Source organism: Phaethon lepturus, unplaced genomic scaffold, assembly GCF_000687285.1.
Source record: "Phaethon lepturus isolate BGI_N335 unplaced genomic scaffold, ASM68728v1 scaffold10097, whole genome shotgun sequence".
Lineage (NCBI taxonomy): Eukaryota > Metazoa > Chordata > Aves > Phaethontiformes > Phaethontidae > Phaethon > Phaethon lepturus.
Genome location: NW_010554121.1, coordinates 43488 through 63762, shown reverse-complemented (window position 1 = coordinate 63762; position 20275 = coordinate 43488). Strand labels below are relative to the sequence as shown.

The 20275-nt window shown below is 40.6% G+C and overlaps 1 protein-coding gene across 1 annotated transcript in view; it reads left to right on the top strand.

Moving 5' to 3' along the window:
- Positions 1-20275, top strand: part of LOC104624382 (dynein heavy chain 5, axonemal-like) — a 98004-nt gene that overhangs the window by 54819 nt on the left and 22910 nt on the right. Inside the window, exons 25-29 of the mRNA XM_010291735.1 lie at positions 577-741; positions 3726-3993; positions 9665-9786; positions 11027-11374; positions 18879-19067. Of these exons, the coding sequence (XP_010290037.1) occupies positions 577-741; positions 3726-3993; positions 9665-9786; positions 11027-11374; positions 18879-19067 (1092 nt within the window). The remainder of the gene's footprint in view (positions 1-576; positions 742-3725; positions 3994-9664; positions 9787-11026; positions 11375-18878; positions 19068-20275) is intronic.

The window sequence follows — 20275 nt, the reverse complement described above, 5'->3', positions numbered from 1 at the left end:
TTTTGTAGAAATAGGTATTCAGTGTAAGAGACTTGAACTGGATAACAACTGGACAGGAGAATTTGTCTGAAGTTCCAACAAATATTTGGAAGATTGTAACTGGGTCAGATGAAAGATCTGTCTAATCGGCTATGCTACAGAGACAGTGTCAATAATACATGCTCAGAAGAGCTAAAACTGGGTCTGGTATAGAGAAACACTTGTGTTTGGCTATCCACCAGGCTTTAGCAGTCAGTAATTTAGGGGCAATATCTGGGCTGTCCTCAAAGCCAACAGTGAATCTATTCTGCATGGATTTCTTCAGTTCTTTTTATAAAAAGAAAACATTTAGCATCCTCTAGCAACAATGCTCACAGGATGGCTGTTGTGTGAGCAAAATTCTTTCTTTTCTTTGTTTGAAGTTTGCTATCTGAGAATTTCAATGGTTGCCTCCTATGAACTATAACTTTTGCTACACCTAAGTTGAAAATGAAAGTTTAGAAAGTCATTGCCTTCCAATGTAGATACTGGTAAATTCCATATCACTGTTTAATGATAAATAAATTTAAAAAAAAAGTATCTAACTTGTGTTTTTAGGCTCGACACTACATTGCAGAATCTCTTGGAGGGAAATATGCAGAAGGATTTATTCTTGAAATGGAAGCAATGTGGACAGAAAGTGACTGTCGAACACCTTTGACATGCTTTTTATCGATGGGTTCTGACCCCACTGAAAATATAGAACGTCTTGCAAAATCAAAGGTATCCTCCTAAACTGAGTTTGCTAGAGCTGATAAAGACATTTGAAACTATCCTTTCAACTCACAATGGTATTTCCACATTTTATAGAATTTTGAATGATGATATTCATATTCATACCAGGGTTCTTTGGAAGTTAATTTTGGACCAGTAGCCAAAATGCATTTACTGAAGAAATGAAAATGTTACATTCTTGCTTTTTCTGGTCATTTGATTCCAATGAGCCCTTTGTCTTTATCCAGCAGACTATGATACAGGAAGATACAGAAAAAAATCATAAATATGGTGACAAGAGAAATTAACTTGGAGACCCTACCATTCAATCAGTTCACTTGATGGAGGTGTTCAGCATTTCTTACAGCACAGCATTGCTTTAAGTCACTCTGTGCTTTATGGTTCAAAACGTAGATGCCAGTATAATTTTCCCAAGAAGTTATTCACACTAGGTCTCCATAAATTTTCCTCCCTGTTAGAATGCATCTTCGTTTAGAGGTGCAGGATTTTGGTATGCACTATGTAAGACTTACTGCAAAAGTGGGGAGCACCCACAAATCTCTTTAGCTTATTAATGAGAAAGTTTAGATGCTCTTTCTCTTTGAAAATCAGGACTCTTTCATTTTATTTGTCTGACTGTGATAAGGAGTGCTTGAATTATAATCTGCTCTCACTTGGGTGTTTAAACTTAGGAATTTTAAGTCTGAAGTTGTTGATGTGATCCCTGTTCCCAAAAACTGTGCAGCCAGATAGCCAGCCAATATCAGACACAGGGAAGGAGAAGGATGGCAGTTGGATAAACAGTAGTTTTAGGTTTATTGGAAGAACAATTTTATTCCTATACACAAAATATTCTCTTGCCTTTCCCTAAGATATGAGAGACATTTTGACTTGGTAACCTTGTTTATAAACCAAGCAAGCTCTATCTTAAAACTAGGTGGATTTCTGCCCCTTTTACTTTCACTTGAAGATGGAGTGAAAATTTAACTTTCTGAATTAAAAGGAAGTTAGTTATGCCTAGAACTTTGACTTCATCAAAACCAGATATTTTTATTACTGTAGAGGTAGTTTCTTCTTTCATGGAATGATGCACAGAACCTTCAACAAAACTGTCAGGGCCACTGTAGTGACTAAAATGATAGTATTTTCATCTGGATAGCAATGTATTAGGATGACACAGATATATATGTATGACTCACCTTTGAGAGAAACATTCTGTATGCGGACATTTTGACAGAGTCCTTTCAAGAAGGAGTAAAATGAGGACAATCCATAGTGAAAAATACTTCTCCCTTGTCTTGATGTTTCTTTAACCTTTAATGATGGTACATTTGAGAGGTAACGTTGCTGAGAAAAGCAAATTATGAGCAGATGCTTTGTTAGGGAAAAATGTGCCAGCTGAATATTTATGCACACTGCAGGGGTCGTCATAGTCTTTGACTTATGGGAGTGCTCGCTGTACTCAGGTACGTCTTAGAAAGGGTAAAGTTTTTGCTCCTCTAGCACGCAGCCAACTTCACAGGCTATTTAGCTTTGCTTCTTTTAGCTGTAATTTCAGGTTTTATTGACTTGAGAGCAGGATTTAACTGCTTTCTTATCTTTGGCATTCTCTTTTCCTTAAATCTTTTGCCAGTATGTGGAGGATCATATCCAGCAGCTGTCTTTATACTGTTCAGTAAAATCAGGTCAGGGCCTGTTCTCTGACCCTAAGGCCAAATGACCCGGCACAGCTTGTGTCCATATGCTTAACCTTTTTCTCCTGAAAAAGCAGGGTAGCCTCATCCATACTGTTTATGACTGGATGACTTCCTTCTTTTTTGTTTCGCAGTGACAGAGTCCCAGTAGCAGGAAAACTTAAGATTAGCCTTTGTAGCTTTCAGCCAACTGAAGATAGGCCCAGATTGATAAATCTTTATGCAGTTCATTACTCACATCATGAGGGATACTCAGCTGTAGGTCTTGAACATGAAACTGTCCATGGAACTAAGTATTTTCATCAATTCCCTTTCCCTCAACTTGTATATAGAATAATATGCTCAAGTGGGTTTGATAATTTTGGTTTTCCATGGTAGGAGTCAGGCAGCCAACCTAAGCCAGGGGACTACTTAACAAGAACAAGGGTAGTAAGAACAGTAAGCAAGAAGGGGTCTGCCTGCTCATCACTTACAGACTTGTATGGTTCTGATCACAACCTAGTCAGATTGTCTTTTTAGGATCCCCTTGTCAGAGCTTGTATCATCTTCTGTTTTTCTGAACAACTGGCTTTCTTCTCCCATGGCCTCTGGAGGAAAGACTTCATAAATTTCTGGAATTCATGTGTTTGCATTTATGAGCTTTGTCTCTTCTGAATCCAGAAAACTAACAGCTAGAAAACTAGCTAGAGCTAGCAGATCACCAAACTAGAATCCTCTGAATCAGTGGCTCCACAGCTGCCAATCAATACAGGATGTTTGTTTGCTAAGGAATGACTTAATGTGAACCAATCTTTCCTGTCCTGCCTGCTTTCTTGACAGTTCTCCGTTAGATGAAATAAATTTGTTCATACAGTAAAAAGACATAAAAATTGTTGGCTTTACTCTGTGTATTAATTATTATGTGGAGCCTTAGTATCTGTCCTTCTCAAGATAGACCACATCATAGGAAGAAGAATAATCAGGAAGCTATGTTGCTGTGTGTATGTCCTGCTTTATTTGGGAAAGTAGAGAAAAGGAAGGGAAAATGCTTTATTTGTCTTATCCCATTGACTTTATCAGACCTGCAAAAAAAAATTATGTCCAGTGGGTGTAGTTTTCTTTCAGCAGGTGAAGGATAAGAGCAACTTGGAGGGTTTTGATTTTTTGTTTACTCTCTTTTAATATAATCAGTCTCCACTGATATTAGAGGTTTTCTTTATGGCACAATGTCACTACACATGGACTTATGGAAGCAATACATCATGTGTATAATAATTCTAAAGAACTATATATAAAAGAAGCTTTCTTTTTTCCTTCCAGAACATTCCCTGTCGTGCCATTTCAATGGGTCAGGGCCAGGAAGTCCATGCAAGGCGCCTGTTAAATCAGTGCATGCAGGATGGAGGATGGCTCCTTCTACAGAACTGCCACCTTGGCTTGGAGTTTCTTAATGAATTAATGGACACCATTGCAACAACAGAATCTATGAGTGAAGGTTTCAGGACCTGGATCACTACAGAGGCTCATACACAGTTTCCTATTAATCTTTTACAGTCCTCTATCAAATTTACTAATGAACCCCCTCAAGGTAGGAAACGATGAGTTTTTTGAGTTTTGGCACTTGCTTTTTCCCTCTCTAGGATGGTTTAATAGGACAGAAAAACCCACGCGTGCAAAGCAAAACAAGGAATTAATTCACCACTTCCCATTGGCAGGCAGGTGTTCAGCCATCTCCAGGAAAGCAGGGCTCCAACACACACAACAGTTACTTGGGAAGACAAGTGCCGTAACTCCCAACACCCCCTGCTTCCTTCTTCTTCCCCCAGCTTTATCTACTGAGCATGATGTCACATGGTATGGAATACCCCTTTGGTCAGTTGGGGGCAACTGACCCAGCTGTGTCCCCTCGCAACTTCTTGTGCACCCCCAGCCTACTCACTGGCAGGCCAGCATGAGAAGCTGGTCAGCCCTTGACTGCTTAGCAACAACAGAAAACGTCCCTGAATTATCCACACTGTTTTCAGCACAAATCCAAACTAACTACTAACTGCTATGAAAAAAATTAATTCTATCTGAGCTGAAACCCAGACAGTATCACTATGCTCTGTGCATGGTGAGTTTTACATGTGTTTTATTTTGTATTCTCTGTTGTTTCATTAGCTAAATACAGCACTGTGTAAATCAGTCTTGCAATGTGTAAAGCATGATTCTTTTGGGGAGGAAATGGATATCGTTTCTTTTTGTAACAGAAATTGATAGTGATTTTGTTGTTTGTGTAGAACTTCTGGAGAATGCTAGGTCCTTTCTTAAGGTTAACACATGCCATCACTCTTTCTTTTCTGTCCTGTTGACCCCACCCAAGGATGCAGAGGGGGACCGATCTTGTGCTCTGCTGGGTAAGGAAAAGGATGGACTCTTCTGAACACCCAACTTCAACCTCCCGAGCTGCAGTATGTAGCTGTGGCAGTTGCTTCTTGTTATGTCGTCTGGCACTGCTGACAGGAGACTGACCCCAGCATCTTTGTAATTGTGTTTCAAGTATTTGTGAGCTCCTACTAAATCCTACTAAGAACCAATGAGATTAGGCCTTTTGTGCAACTTGCTTATTTTACACACTCACTCTCTCATGCTCCCAGCCTCCTGTATTGCATTCATTTCATCTTGATTTCCCTTCCCATTAGAGAGATCGCTGCTGGTCCAGGAAGTCATGTTGGTTTTGTGCTGTGCAGCTACTTGTAGCTACCAGTCTTGGACATTACTGGCCTAGGTCCCTGGGCATCCCCTGGCATTTGTCTCCATGCATCTTCCTTACCTCCAGAATCTTTCCCCACTTCCAGGATGTTTCCTCAAGCTAGGATGTTCATCTCGTGCTTTCTGGGCCTCTAAGCCCCCAGTTTTCCTAACCTAAGTAGTCTATGTGCAGAAGCACAGTGTGTGATCACCGACCTAACTGACAGTTCTGATACATGTTTCTGTAGGATTCAGGATGTTTCACTTTTTGCAGCCTGTACCATTGGCAGCTAGCAAGCAGCAGGTTTGTCCTTGAGAGTTCAAAATTTCAGTTTTGGACAGCCACCATCCCTCATACATGCACAGAATTATCTATCTATCTGCTGCCTTTCAGTATTCACAATTTAAGCTGGTTTTTACATACCACAGTCTCCTCTTCAACAGACTAAACAAACTCGGCCTTCTTGTCCTATCTTTGTAGGTCATGCACTCTCAGTATCTGACCACCTTTATCGCCCCATCCAGTTTCTCCAAAGCTCCCTTGTGTACCAAATGTGGACAATATATCTGAGGGGAAGCCTGATCAGTACTAAGTGGAAAGTGATAAGAACTTCCTTCAGTCTGCTGCCTGTGCTTCTTCTAAGGTAGCCCACTATCTGGATTGCTTTATTTGCAAGAATAGTGCAATTTTGGCTTATAGGCAGCCTGACATCTGTGATAATCCTGAGGGGCTTAACAGTAGATCTCAGCTTATATGAACACATGGGGTTATTGTGCTGCAGGTGCAGAACTTTTCACTTCTCCGTGTTGAACTTCGTGCAGGTTTTGTTGACCAAGTCTTCGTTTCTCTCTAGATCTCTCTAGACTGATGCTCTGCCATTTAGTATATCAGCCACACTCTCTAATTTAGAATTGTCTGCAAATTTGTTGAGGTTGCCTTTTGTCTCCTTATCCAAGCCACTGATAAAAATATTGAACAATATCTGTCCCTGATGTACTTTGATTTTTTTCTGCCTGCTAGGATATCTTAAGCCATTGATTACTTACTATTATTTGAGCCTACTAGTAGGCTTCTACAGTAAGATGATTGGTTTAGTGGATGAGGGGAGAGCATAGGGTGGTGTTTATCTTGACTTCAAGAAGGCTTTTGACACAGCCCCCCAGTACATCCTTATAGACATACTGATGAAATAGGCATTACAGAAGTGGACAATGAGGTGGATTGAAAATTGTGTGAACTCCCAGGCTCGAATGGTTGTGGTCAGCTGCACAAATCCAGCTGGAGAGCAGTCACCAGTGATGTATCCCAGGGTTCAATACCGGGGCCAGCAGTGGTTAAAATTTTCACTAATGACCTAGATGATAGGACACCCTCAGCAAGTTTATAGTTGATACAAAGTGGGAAGAAGGGGCTGATACACCAGAAAGTCATGTTGTTGTTCAGTGGTAGTTTCACAGACTGGAAAAATGGTCTGACAGGAATCTGCTGAATTTCAACACAGGGAAATGCCAAGTACTCCTCCTCGGGAGAAAGAACCTCATGCACCCATACATGATGGGACTGACCAGCTGTAAAGCAGCTTTGCAGAAAAGGACCTGGGGTTACTGATGGAAATCAGGTGGAACATGAGCCAGCAATATGTCCTTGGAGCAAAGATGGCCTGCAGCACCCTCAGCTGCAGTAGGAAGATCATTTACACCAGCTTGAGGGAGGTGATTCTTCTCTACTCAGTCATGGTGAGAGCATATTTGGAGTGGTGTGTCCAGGTCTGACCTGAACTGAAATGCATTAACAGTGTGTCGTGGTTTAGCCCCAGCCGCCAACTAAGCACCATGCAGCCACTCACTCACTCCCCCCTCCCCCACTGGGATGGGGGAGAGAATTGGGAAAAAACTCGTGGGTTGAGATAAAAACAGTTTAATAGGACAGCAAGAGAGAAGGAAACAATGATAACAACAATAGTAATACCGACAAAAGAATGTACAAGAACAAGTGATGCCAAATACAGCAATTGCTCACCACCCGGCGATCGACAGCCCGTCCCCGAGCAGCAAGTTCCACCCCCCGGCCAACTCCAGTTTACGTACTGGGCATGACGTCATATGGTAGGGAATATCTCTTTGGGCAGCCTGGGTCAGCTGTCCCAGCTGTGTCCCCTCCCAGCTCCCTGTGCACCCCCAGCCTTCTTGATGGCAGGCCAGCATGAGAAGCTGGACTGTCCTTGACTGCTTAGTGACAGCTCAAAACATCAGCACGTTATCAGCATTTTCTTGTCCCAAATCCAAAACACAGCCTCACACCAGCTTCTGTGAAGAAAACCAACTCTATCCTGGCTGAAACCAGGACACAGTGAAAGAAAAGCATGGACAGAATGAGTCCAGTGACAGTCCGCAAAGATGCAGAAGGGATTAGAGAACGTGACATATGAGGAGAGGCTGAGAGCGCGATGATTGTTTAACCTTGAGGAGAGAAGGGATATCTTATCAATGCATATAAATACATGATGGGAGTCAGTAAAGACAACAGCAAGACTTTTCTCAGTGGTGCCAAGTGACAGAAAGAGAGGAGATGGACACAAATGGAAATCCAGGAAATTCCATTGCAGCATCAGAAAAAACTTAACCCACTGTGAGGGTGGTCAAATACTGGAACAGCTTGTTCAGTGAGTTTGTAGACTCCATCCTCAAAACCCACATGGATAAGATGCTGAGCAAGCAGCTCTAGTCAACCCTGCTTTAAGAAGGGGTATTGTGCAAGGTGACCTCCAGAGGTCCTTTCAAACCTAAACTATTTGTTGTTATTCTGTGTGATAAGAGAACATCCAGCTTTTCTAAGTAGTCTCTAACCTGTTGCTCTTCTGCTGTTGAATGTCTCTCTCTTAGCCAAACTGTGCTGCTGCCTGCAGACATCCTTTATACCTTTATAGAAGCAAATTACTACCCTGCCTTATATCTACTCATTATGTATGATGAGGGAAGGTTACTTTGTGTTTTGGACTATGGCAGAAAGAAATCTTCAAGCCTAACACTTATTTTGCTTTTTAACTCCCTCACACTGTGTAATGCATTAACTTGCCCTTCATTTATATATATGTGTGTTGCCACTGATTTCAGTTGAAGTTAGTAGCAGCTGAGAATTTTTATCCAAGGTCTTATTTAATGCCTCAGTCATTTAAAACTCTTATTTCAGTATTCATCTTCCTTTAAACATTAGTAAGATGTCTACAAAATGTCTGATCTTGTGAAAGACATCCTGTTTCATTGTACATACTCCACTGTCAAGAGCAGTTAGTCAGTCTGCTGTTAAAAGTTTCTTACTTCTTTCCCTTCTCCTCCACCCTTTTTAATTCAGTGCTCAGCATCTTTTTATTGTACTGTAACCTGTCCTTATCATTCAAATGTTAACACCCTATAGCTCCAAGAGGCTATTTTATAAATCAGGTTATAGCCAATTTACAACTTGCATTTAGTAATAGAAATATGCCTGGTTTAACAATTTAAGTCAGCGTGAAATTTAAACAGTTTTAGTTTTCTGTTACTGTCCTGCCACATAGGTAGTACAATGTGATAGAGAACTTCTGTTTGATTACTTTGTCTTGATTTTGGAACTCTCTTATGATACGCTTGTAATATTTTGAAAAGCTATTTGTTTGAATATTGTTCTACAGCATCTTTGTGAAGTAAGAAAGAAGCAAAAGGTCTTTTATTGTGACACAGGAAGTATGAGGACTTGGACAATCTATTCATTGCACTTGAAATCTGTCTTTTTAGACTTGTGTTAAGCTGATTATGTGGAAGATATCATAAGAGGGACCTGGTGTCAGTAACTCATGCTTGGTGTTGTCTGTCAAAGGCAGACGATGCTTCAGTAATGCTGCCTGAAAGCATCTGGGAGTAGAGGAACTTACGTATCCCATGGAAGCTGAAATTGTATCAGTATCATCTGCCTCAAGCTGTTCCTGGGATTTGAAATGTCAATGCTCAAACAAACCTTCCCAAGTATTAGTATTTCCACTATGAATTTAGGTTCTCATCAGCGTGGTATCTGTATGCTAGTTTGAGAGCCTGCATACAGAATTTTAAGATTGTGATAGGAATGAAATCTAAATAAAATTGTCTTTGGTAGAACTAAAATCTAATTTTATATGTAAATTTTGAAACACAAACTCTTCGATATTCACTGCTATATTTCATATGATGTTAGGTGTCTTTTTGATTGCCATATAGTTGCTGAATAGTTATGTTTGTATTTTGGTTGTTATTGGTAACATTTAGAATATGATTACTTAAGTGTAATTCCTTCCAGACTCCTGAACTTAATTTGGTGTGTCATCTACCAGGAACAGAATGTAACTGAATTTTGCTTGCTGTGGCCAGCTGAACAGATAATTGATTCAAAGAGATTATTTGAAGCTATAAATAAGATGATACTGTAAATTAGAATAGAGAATTCTGCTTAGCAGAAATCAGAGTTATGGCTTCCATACATTTTTTTGATCATATATTACATTTTTATACTTATTTTCTAGGTGTGAAAGCTGGCTTAAAACGAACATACTCAGCTGTTACTCAGGATCACCTGGAAGTGAGCAACATGCCACAGTGGAAACCAATGCTATATGCTGTAGCATTTCTTCACACAACTGTTCAGGTTTAAAAATACGTTTCTTTTCTTCTATCATAAAGCCATGTTTCATTTATTAAGGCATAGTGTTATTAAATGAAAAACATGTTTAAATGGAAATTCTATGTTGGTAAATTAATACAAATAAAACAAGAAGGAAAGCAACGTGCCTCTATTAATGCAACTGTCTTAGGACCTAGAACTCTGCTCATGTTGATCTTGTACCTCCAACAGGGATGCTATTTCAGAGTAAAAAAGGACAGTCAACCAATGATCAATTAGTGTACTGTTCTGTTAAATTCTTTGGGCATGGCTGTGTGATTTGTCTTTCAAGTAACTGTTTTTTTACTAATATTTTAAATCATAAAAACACATTAAAGAAATTTACAGCTTGGGTTGGAAAGCCATAGTCTTAAAACTCCTGCTTTCACAATGAGAAAGGCTAAGAGGGTGAATATAAATCCTTCCTGCACTGAAACCTGCAGGAGGAAATGAAGATGGAAGATGATTTTGGGTCTTGCCTTTCAGGAGTTCCATTAAAGAAAGTGCTCTATGGATTAACCACAACTTTTCATCATTCTATTGATAGATTTTGCAGTATCCTTAGTTTATATTTGGTGCCTAGTTAATTTAACACTGTGGCATCCATGCAATGATACATTGTGGTCAAATGGAAGCCTGTGGTACGCTTGTCTTTGGCTCATCGCTTCTTTCATGGTGGAAATTAAGAGTGTTTAAGTGCCAGATATTGACCTAACAACCACATACTGCCAGCTGCATCTGAAAATGATTCAGTAAGAAGCAACTTTTGCTACTTGAATCTGCACCATGCAGAGATGCCAGTGGTACAAGTATACCTAGTCCATAAGAGGACCACAGACAGTGATCATGGCTGATGAGTTTGAACACCCTTTCCAAAAATGGTAGCTTCATTTTTGAAATTCAGAAACTATAGTTCTAGACTCACAGATCTGCTGCACTTAAAAAAAGAGGATTTTTTCTTTGTGAAAATGTTAATATTCATATTCTTTGTTCATCTCTCTCTACTGATGATGATAAATGAAGAAATATTTAACTCCTAGATAATTAATCAAGCATTTGGCCTTGTGTGTTTTAAGAGAAGAATCATTTTTTTTAGAGTTGGTGAAATACAACCCCAGCTGGACTGCTGCATTCTTAGCATATTTCATGTATTCTTGTGCACTTAATATTTTCTTCACAATTACTATCAACTAGCCTTTTACCTTTATCTCTATGTATTTTACAGGAAAGACGAAAGTTTGGTCCATTGGGCTGGAATATTCCCTATGAATTTAATCAAGCAGACTTTGCAGCCAGCATACAATTTGTTCAGAATCATTTGGATGATGTCGATATTAAACGTGGAGTGAACTGGAGCTGTGTTCGCTATATGCTTGGAGAAGTACAGTATGGTGGCCGTGTAACTGATGACCTTGACAAAGCACTGCTGAATACATATGCAAGAGTGTGGTTTGGAGAGCATATGTTTAGTGAAAAATTTTGTTTCTACAAAAATTATATTATTCCAAAAGGGAAAACAGTTGAGGACTATATCCAGTACATAGAGCAATTGCCAGTGATCGATACACCTGAGGTAAACTATTTCAAAGTATTAAAGGGATTTTTTGTCAGATAAGTAATTTAGTCAGGTATATTTTCCAGAGACACGAATGTACAGGTCAAGATTAGCAGGCAGACCATTATAGTGGGTGTCTAGTGTAGATCTGTGGACCAGGAAGAGGTACATAGTGCCTCCTACAAACAACTGGAAGAAGTCTCACATTCACAGGCCCTGGTCCTCATGGTGGACTTTAACAACCCTAATTATCTGCTGGAAGGGTGGTACAGCAGTGTTCAAGCAGTCTAGGAGATTTCTTGAGTGCATTAATGACAGCTTCCTGGCACAGGTAAATGAGATGTCAACAAGAAAAGGTACTTGGCTGGATCTGGCAAGTTGAGGTGATTGTCAATCAGCATGGCTGAGTGGAGACCTGATGGGCAAACCAAGGGAAAGAAGGAAATGCACAGGCAGTGGAAGCAGGGACAGGTATCCTGGGAAGAGGACGGGTACATTGCCCGATTCTGTAGGGATCGGGTCAGGAGGGACAAGGTGCGGCTGGAGCTGAACTTGGCAAGGGATGCAAAGAATATTAAGAAGGGCTTCTATAGGTATGTCAGCCGGAAAAGGAAGGTCAAAGAAAGCATACCCCCCTTGATGAGCAAGACTGGCAAACTGGTAACAACAGATGAGGAGGAGGCTGAGGTACTGAACAACTTCTTTGCCTCAGTCTTCACTGGCAGTCTCTCTTCCCACACCTCTCGAGGGGATGGTGTGCAAGATGGGGACTGGAGGAGCAAAGTCCCTCCACTGTAAGAGAAGATCAGATTCGTGACCACCTGAGGAAGCTGAACATGCACAAGTCTATGGGACTTGATGAGATGCATCGCAGAGTCCTAAGGGAATTGGCTGATGTAGTTGCCAAGCCATTCTCCATGATATTTGAAAAGTCCTGGCAGTCAGGTGAAATCCCTGGAGACTGGAAAAAGGGAAACATTGCACTGATTTTTAAAAAAGTTAGCAAGGAGGACCCTGGGAACTACCGACCTGTCAGCCTCACCTCTGTGCCGGGGAAGATCATGGAACACAACCTCCTAGAAGCTATGCTAAGGCACACAGAAGGCAGGGATGTGATTGGAGATAGCCAGCATGGCTTCAGCAAGGGCAAGTCCTGCCTGAACAACCTAGTGGCCTTCAGTAATGGAGTGACCACATCAGTGGACAAGGGAATGTTGTCTATCTGGACTTCTCTAAGGCCTTTAAGATGGACCCCCACAACATCCTTCTCTCTAAATTGGAGAGATACAGATTTGATGGGTGGACTGTTCAGTGGATGAGGAATTGGTTGGATGGTCACATCCAGAGGGTAGTGGTCAATGGCTCAATGTTCAGATGGAGATTGGTGACAAGCGGTGTCCCTCAGGGGTCCATACTGGGATCAGTACTCTTTCATATCTTCATCAATGACATAGTGGGATCGAGTGCACCCTCAGCAAGTTTGCAGATGACACCAAGCTGAGTGGTGTGGTTGACATGCCTGAGGGATAGGATGTCATCCAGAGGGACCTGGACAAGCTTGATGAATGGGCCTGTGTGAACCTCATGAGGTTCAACAAGGCCAAGTGCAGGGTCCTGCACCTGGGTCGGGGCAACCCCTGGTATCAGTACAGGCTGGGGAATGAAGGGATTGAGAGCAGCCCTGCCAAGAAGGACTTGGTGCTACCACTGGATGAAAAGCTGCACGTGAGTCAGGAATGTGTGCTCGCAGCCCAGAAGGCCAACTGTATCCTGGGCTGCATCCAAAGAAGCATAGCCAGTAGGTCAAGGGAGGTGATGCTGCCACACTACTCTGCTCTGATGAGACCCCACCTGGAGTCCTGTATCCAGCTCTGGAGCCCTCAGCACAGGAAAGACATGGACCTGTTGGAGCGGGTGCAGAGGAGGGCCACAAAAATGATCAGAGGAATGGAACACCTCTCCTATGAGGACAGGCTGAGAGAGTTGGGGTTGTTCAGACTGGAGAAGAGAAGGCTCCAGGGAGACCTGACTGCAGCCTTCCAGTACTTAAAGGGGGCTTCTAAGAAAAATGTGTACAGACTTTTTAGCAGGGCCTGTAGTGATAGGACAAGGGGTAATGGTTTTAAACTAAAAGAGGGTAGATTTAGACTAGATAGAAGGAAGAAATTTTTAACAAAGAGGGTGGTGAAACTCTGACACAAGTTGCCTAGAGAGGTTGTGTATACCCCATGCCTGGAAACATTCCAGGTCAGGTTGGACGGGGCTCTGAGCAACCTGATCTAGTTGCTCGTTGCAGAGGGGTTGGACTAGATGACCTTTAAAGGTTCCAACCCAAACTATTCTATGATTTTATGATTCTATGATTCTGGAAACATCTGATACTTGTAAGCGAGGAAGAACTGGTCAGGGATGTGAAATCCAGAGACAGTCTTGACTGCAATGACCAGTGGTGGAGTTCAGGATCCTAACAGGAGGGAGCAGGGCAAAAAGCAGGACTGCAGTCCTGGATTTCAGGAGAGCAGATTTCAACCCCTTCAGAGGTTTCTTCTAGGCTTGGAAGAATCCCATGGGATATGGCGCTGGAGAGTAGAGAGGTCCAGGAGAACTGGTTTATATTTGGGGATGACCTCCTCCAAGATCAAGAAAGATCCATTCTAACAAGTAGGAAATTGAAGGCAGCAGGAGACCTGAATGGATGAACAAGAAGCTCCTAACTAAATTCAGACATAAAAAGGAAGGGTACAAGAGGTGGAAGCAGGGACAGGTGACCCAGCAAGAGTATAGAGCTACTGTCCAGTCTTGCAGGGATAGAATTAGGAAAGCCAAGGCCAAAGCGGAATTGAATCTGTCCAGGAATTTTACAAATCTTTTCTTGTTGCCCTTCACATTCCTGGACAGATAAATTAGTACATAAACAGATAAACAGTACATAAACAACAAAAAGATGACTAGGGAAAATATGGGTCCATTGCTGAATGGGGCAAGAGAACTAGTGAGAAGTGATATTGAAAAAGCTAAATGCCTTCTTTACCTCAGTCTTTAGCAGTAAAACTGGACTCCAGGAATTCCAACCCCTGAGACAAAAAGTGTAGAACAAGGAATTTAACTGTGGTGGAAGAGGACCAGGTTAGGGAGCATTTAAATAAACTGAAAGTATGTAAGTTCATGGTACCCGATGGGTTGCACCCATGAGTGCTGAGGGAGCTGGCTGATGCCATTGTCAGGTCACTCATGATTACTTTTAAATGGTCATGGTGATTGGAAGAGGTTCCTGAAGAATGGAAGATAGCAAATATTGCTTCAGTCTTTGAGAAGGGAAGAAGGAAGATCTAGTGAACTACAGGCTGATCAGCCTCACCTCAGTCCCTGGGGAGGTGCTGGAGAAAATTCTTTTGCAAAGCATTTCCAAACATACGAAGGACAAGCAGGTGACTGAGAGTAGCCAGCATGAATTTGTGAAAGAAAAATCATGCTTAACCAACCTGACAGCCTTCTACAATGAGGTGATCAGCTTGGTGAATAAGGGGAGAGCAGTGGGTGTTTTTTACTTTAACTTCAGTAAGGCATTTGACGCTACCTCCCATAAAGTCTTCATAGACAAGCTGAAAAAGTATGGGTTAGATAAATGTGCTGTGAGGTGGTTTTAAAACTGGCTAAATAACCTGTCCCAGAAAGTAGTGATCAGTGGCACAAAGTCCAACTGCAGAGAAGTCACTAGTGCTGTCTGCCAGGGGTCAATGCTGGAGCCAGTGCTGTTTAACATCTTTGTTAATGACCTGGATAATGGGGCAGAGTAGACCTTCAACAAGTTCACAGGAGATACAAAACTGGAAGGAACGGCTGGTAGAACAGATGGTTGTGCTGCTGTCCAGAGAGATCCAGGCAGGCTGAGGACCTGGGCAGAGGGGAATCTCATGACGTTTGACAGAAGGAAATGCAAATTCCTGTGCATTGGTTGTCCTGGTGGTAAACTAGCTGACAATGACAGAGCAATGTATCCTCATGGCAAAGAGGCCAACAGTATCTTAGGCTGCATTAGGAAGAGGGAGATGATCCAGCAGGTTAAGGGAGGTAATCCTTTCTCTCTACTGTGCACTGGTGAGACTGTATCTGAAGTACTGTGTTCAGTTCTGGGCTCCCCAGTACAAGAAAGGTAGGGACTTACTGGACTGAGTCCAGAACAGGGCCATGAAGATGATTAAGGGACTGGAGCATCTGTCATATGAGGAAAGGCTGAGAGCTGGGACTCTCTAGCTCAAGTGGGATCTTATCAATGTGTATAAATACCTGTTGGGAGGGTGTAAAGATGGAGCCAGAGTCTTTTCAATGGTACCCAGTGAAAGGACAAGAGGCAATGGGCATAAATTAAACAGGGTGTTCTATCTGACAATGAGAAAACACTTTTTCACAGTGAAGGTGGTCAAGCACTGGAAGTGGTTGCCAAGAGAGGTTGTGGAATCTTGATCTTTGTAGATATTAAAATTCCAACTGGACACTGTGCTGGACAGCCTGCTCTATCTGGCCCTGCTTGAGCAGGTGGTTTGGATTAGATGACCTTCAGAGATCCCTCCCAAACTACACTATTTTGTGATTTTGCCATTCTGTATGGGATTGAGCAGATAGGTGAACGGAGAAATAATGAAATTAAAAAGCCATATGGTCTCATTTTGTGGGTTATAATTGGGAGATTGTTCCATTTTGAGAACAGGAAGATCTGGATGTTTCCATGAATTGATGCGGTAGGGTGCAGGGTAGCTGCTGATTGCCACCACTTTTACATGACCCAGTGTGTGTATACCACAGCAGTCACATTAATTGGAGGACTACAACTTTCTGCTCCCTCTAGTACAGGCACATGTGATGAAGTTAGTTGAAACTGAAACAGAAGTGAATGCTCTGGATTTCTGTCTCATTGCTATTAAGTTGATAAATGCCTTTGGAGATAAGTTATACTAAAATTAAATAGACAGGACTGAACAGAAAAAATTGTTTTCTGTTACTGTTAATGAGTTGGCTGAGAGGGCAAGAAGATTCCAAGGTCATAAAATAAACTTGAAAAGTTTGGAATCTCTGAAGGCAGTAAAAGGAGGATGCAAGGGTATTTGTGCTGGCAATGATGCCTCTTTTCCAAGTGAAGGTTACTGCAGCCATGGTAATACACCAGTGGGATCCATTTGATCCCCATTCATAAATGGTTCCTATCAGTACATGAACCTTGACTCTCTCAGATTTCAGGTGCTACTTTCATGGGTCTGCTTTTCTAAGCACTTGGGAACCTATCTCACAATGCTGCAATGTATTTTTAAAGTATTTTGACGCCTGTAAAAAATCTGTATGTATGGATTGATGTAGAGGAATTTTACCTTTGACTTTTATGTAAATAGGATCAAATCCAAGAATGCAAACATCTTTTTCTCCTTCACATTTTGACAGGTTAGGAAGAAAGCTATGACTTTCTTCTGTCATTCCAAAATCTGTCAAAATTGCTCATGGAAACCTTTAACCTTCTAAGTTCCCAGTCTTCTTTGTCCCACAAAGGATATTGTGCTAGTCAAAACAGTGTATCTTTGTTTCCTCACCTTTCCATTTTTGGTTAAGAAAAAAAGACTGAATAAGCCTGATTGCTGTATCCTTGCTCTTTTGATGAAATATCAACCTCTGATCAGAATAAACACTGACTTCTGAAGAGGGCTATTGAAGTCAGCAATCTCTTTGAAAATGACTTTGATTTCAGAAGGGTATAGAGCTTTAGCAATTGGTTTTGAGGATTTATCAGGCAAAAAAAACCTGAAAGACAGAATCCAACATCTCCCTTTTAATCAAAATTCCCAGAGATTTTGGATCAAAAAGAATGAGAAATTTGGCTGGTTGATTAATTTACAGGACATCCAGGACACTGGTCCACGCATTGCTTTACTACTCTCGTTTCTTCATTCTTATTCCTTCCTACATCACTTGCATAAAAACATAGGACCAGAATTATCTTCCATGTAACAGCCCTGTTTTTGGCAATATTACACCAATTATGAAATTAGCCCTTGGACTAGCACTACAGTTTACATTCACAATAGCAGATATTTTTTCATGTTTCTAACTTGGGCTATAGCATTGCCACAAAATCTGCTAGAGCAAAACCAACCAAACCAACCCTTATTGTGCAAGAGCAAAAGCAGAAATGATTGTGTCTTCAAATGTGTATTTTGTTCCATGATAAATAAAGTGCATTGATATTTTCACTTTTTAGAGCTCTGAATATTCAGGTTGAGTAAACTGCTATGAGTAAAACATGGTGAATCCTACTTGGAACCTAATTTCATGCTAGTTATAGTCACACCTTCTCGCACATGCGGTATTAGGTCTATACTGTGTTCTTTGTGCTGTTGTAGGGATCAGATCCACAACAAATCAGTGCAGCTTTTCTGGTGTTGACACAGATGCAGCCACTTATATCCCTTGTCTCCGAGTTTCTAGATTTTCAGGCATAACAATATTACATATGGCCCTTTTTATTCTGTCCTCAGAGTATGTAAATATTGGTTACTTAGAAGAATCTTTTTGTAATACACCAATTCTATGTAAAAGATGAAAAAATGAGAAAAGGAAGATTGCTTGGCTTTGGTGCTCAGTCTGAGGGCAAGCCTTCCTCAATGTTGGATTAGTGGTTCAAAGTTTGTAAGAGATAGTTAATAGCTATAATTAAGTGAGGGCTTGTGAAATAAGTCACAGTATAATTCCTCCTGGAGAAGAGTTGCAGTTGTCAACCTGATAGTTATAGACTTATTGATATTTCAGTGGAAGTTTCTGGAAAAGCTATTATCATTCAGACAACGGGAAGCTTTGCAGTAACTCTGTGCTAGCTGTATCTTAAATAAAATACTTCCATTTCAGAAGGGGAAGTAAGGAGTGAGAGACCTAAACCAAAAATCGCTAAACCATAAAATATCCTAAGTATATCACCAGTCATAACATCTTTAGGTATCCTGAGTATGGGCAGTGTTTTATTCACTATGCTGCATGCTGTGTAAGCCTAAGAGACTGAGTAAAACAAAATGTGTTAGAAAAGGTAACTGGTCTGATTATGAGAGGCATCTACTTGAGCTAGTACCACCGCAACAGACCTGTAGAGACAAACAGCTAGTGGGGAGGGGTCAGTGCCTGCATGTGACATGTTTCCAACAAGCTCTAGTCTGAACCAGTGGAAAGGAATCAATTTGTACCTCCTGATAGCACTCCAGAGCATGATCCAAAGCCTGCTATGTGAAGATAATCAGAAGATTAATTAAAAAAAACCACTCATGTGAATGAAAATGCTACTGTATATGCAGCCTATGTTAACGTTTTTGTGTAGTTTGGGCTTGGTCCTTGGCAAATTAAATGGGTGTATTTCCACTGACCTATTCATACCTATTATTTTATAGACCTGAGGATTTTCTTGTTTATTTGTTTTCATGGATTCTTTCTTTGATACAATTCTAGAAGAAAAATTGCAAATTTTTTTCTATTTTTTTGCTTTTATTTTAAGGTATTTGGACTTCACCCTAATGCAGATATAACTTACCAGACAAACCTTGCTAATGAGACTTTAAGTACAATAGTGAGCATCCAGCCCAAAACCAGCAACACTGGAGGTGGGGAAACCCGAGAAGCAGTGGTGCAGCGTCTTGCTGATGAGATGCTAGAGAAGTTGCCTCCAGATTACAACTCTCATGAGGTATATGCTGCTTTATAGATACAGATGTTTTATGTATGTATGTAAGTATAAGTTTTATGAGTTTTATTGTGCTTCTTAAATTTAACTGCATGTGTCTTAACTCTTGAAATTATGCATAGTGTTTTATAAGTCTGTTTTGGCTTATTATCTAAAATATTCCTACATTGTAAACATTTGTTTCAAATGCCATAGTCCACTTAATTAGTTATCTTAACTCAGTACAGCCATCAGAGACTTCAGAATGTTCTTGCCCTCCTTAGTAACTTAGAGAAAGACACTGGTGCCTCCTTCTGAAGGATTGGTGATCTTTCAGGTCAGAAGGATCTGATCGGAAGTGATCTGAAGAATTTGTGGTTACACCTTTCGGTTTATCTACTCTTATTATGATACCACCATTATCAATAATGGATTTTATCACTGACCTTTTCATGCCCCAGATTTTTTGGAGCTTGAGCCATAACATATATTTGTTAATTTTTTTTTGCATTTTAGATTAACAGTCTTATTAAATGAAAAATAGAGCATAAAGCACTCTTGCATCAGTTTGTAAGCAGGATCTGGTGTCTTGCCATGTGTTTCATGTAGAGTAACTGTTGAAACCCCTCATTTCCACATTTTTATTATTTACAGTTCTGTTTTGCACTAATAGTGCAGCATTGCAACTTGTTATGTTATACTTTATTTTCTTCTCTGGCCAACTTAGAATGTCCACTTAGGTTACAACCAATAGTTTTGGGGCCCTGTCAATATTTCCTGTTTTCTGTTCTACTATTCATGTCAGATTTAATATATCTTGTAAAAATAGCCTCTTCTGTGCTGTCATAATTCAACTCAGAACTTCTCTTTTCATTCCCCTCCTGGCAAACTACTTGCAATCTGCAATACTGTTTGGTGAGGTTTACTAACAGCTTTGTCCATATAGTTATTTTTCCACCCACTCCTAGTTGTGTCTCTTTTTTTGTCATCTGCTTATTGAGTGATTCCCAGTGATAGTATATAAATAATTTATTTGTAGAATTTTATTTTGAATGGAGTCAGTTTTCTATTTTTCACATTATTATTTATTAGTAAATAAATATTCTAAATAGCAAATAAAATTGAATATAGTAAGTATAATAATTAGTAACACTTAATTACTAATTTAATGCATTTAATAATTTACACCTCGGATCTACATCTATAATCAACACTTTGGATTGTTCTTAGGT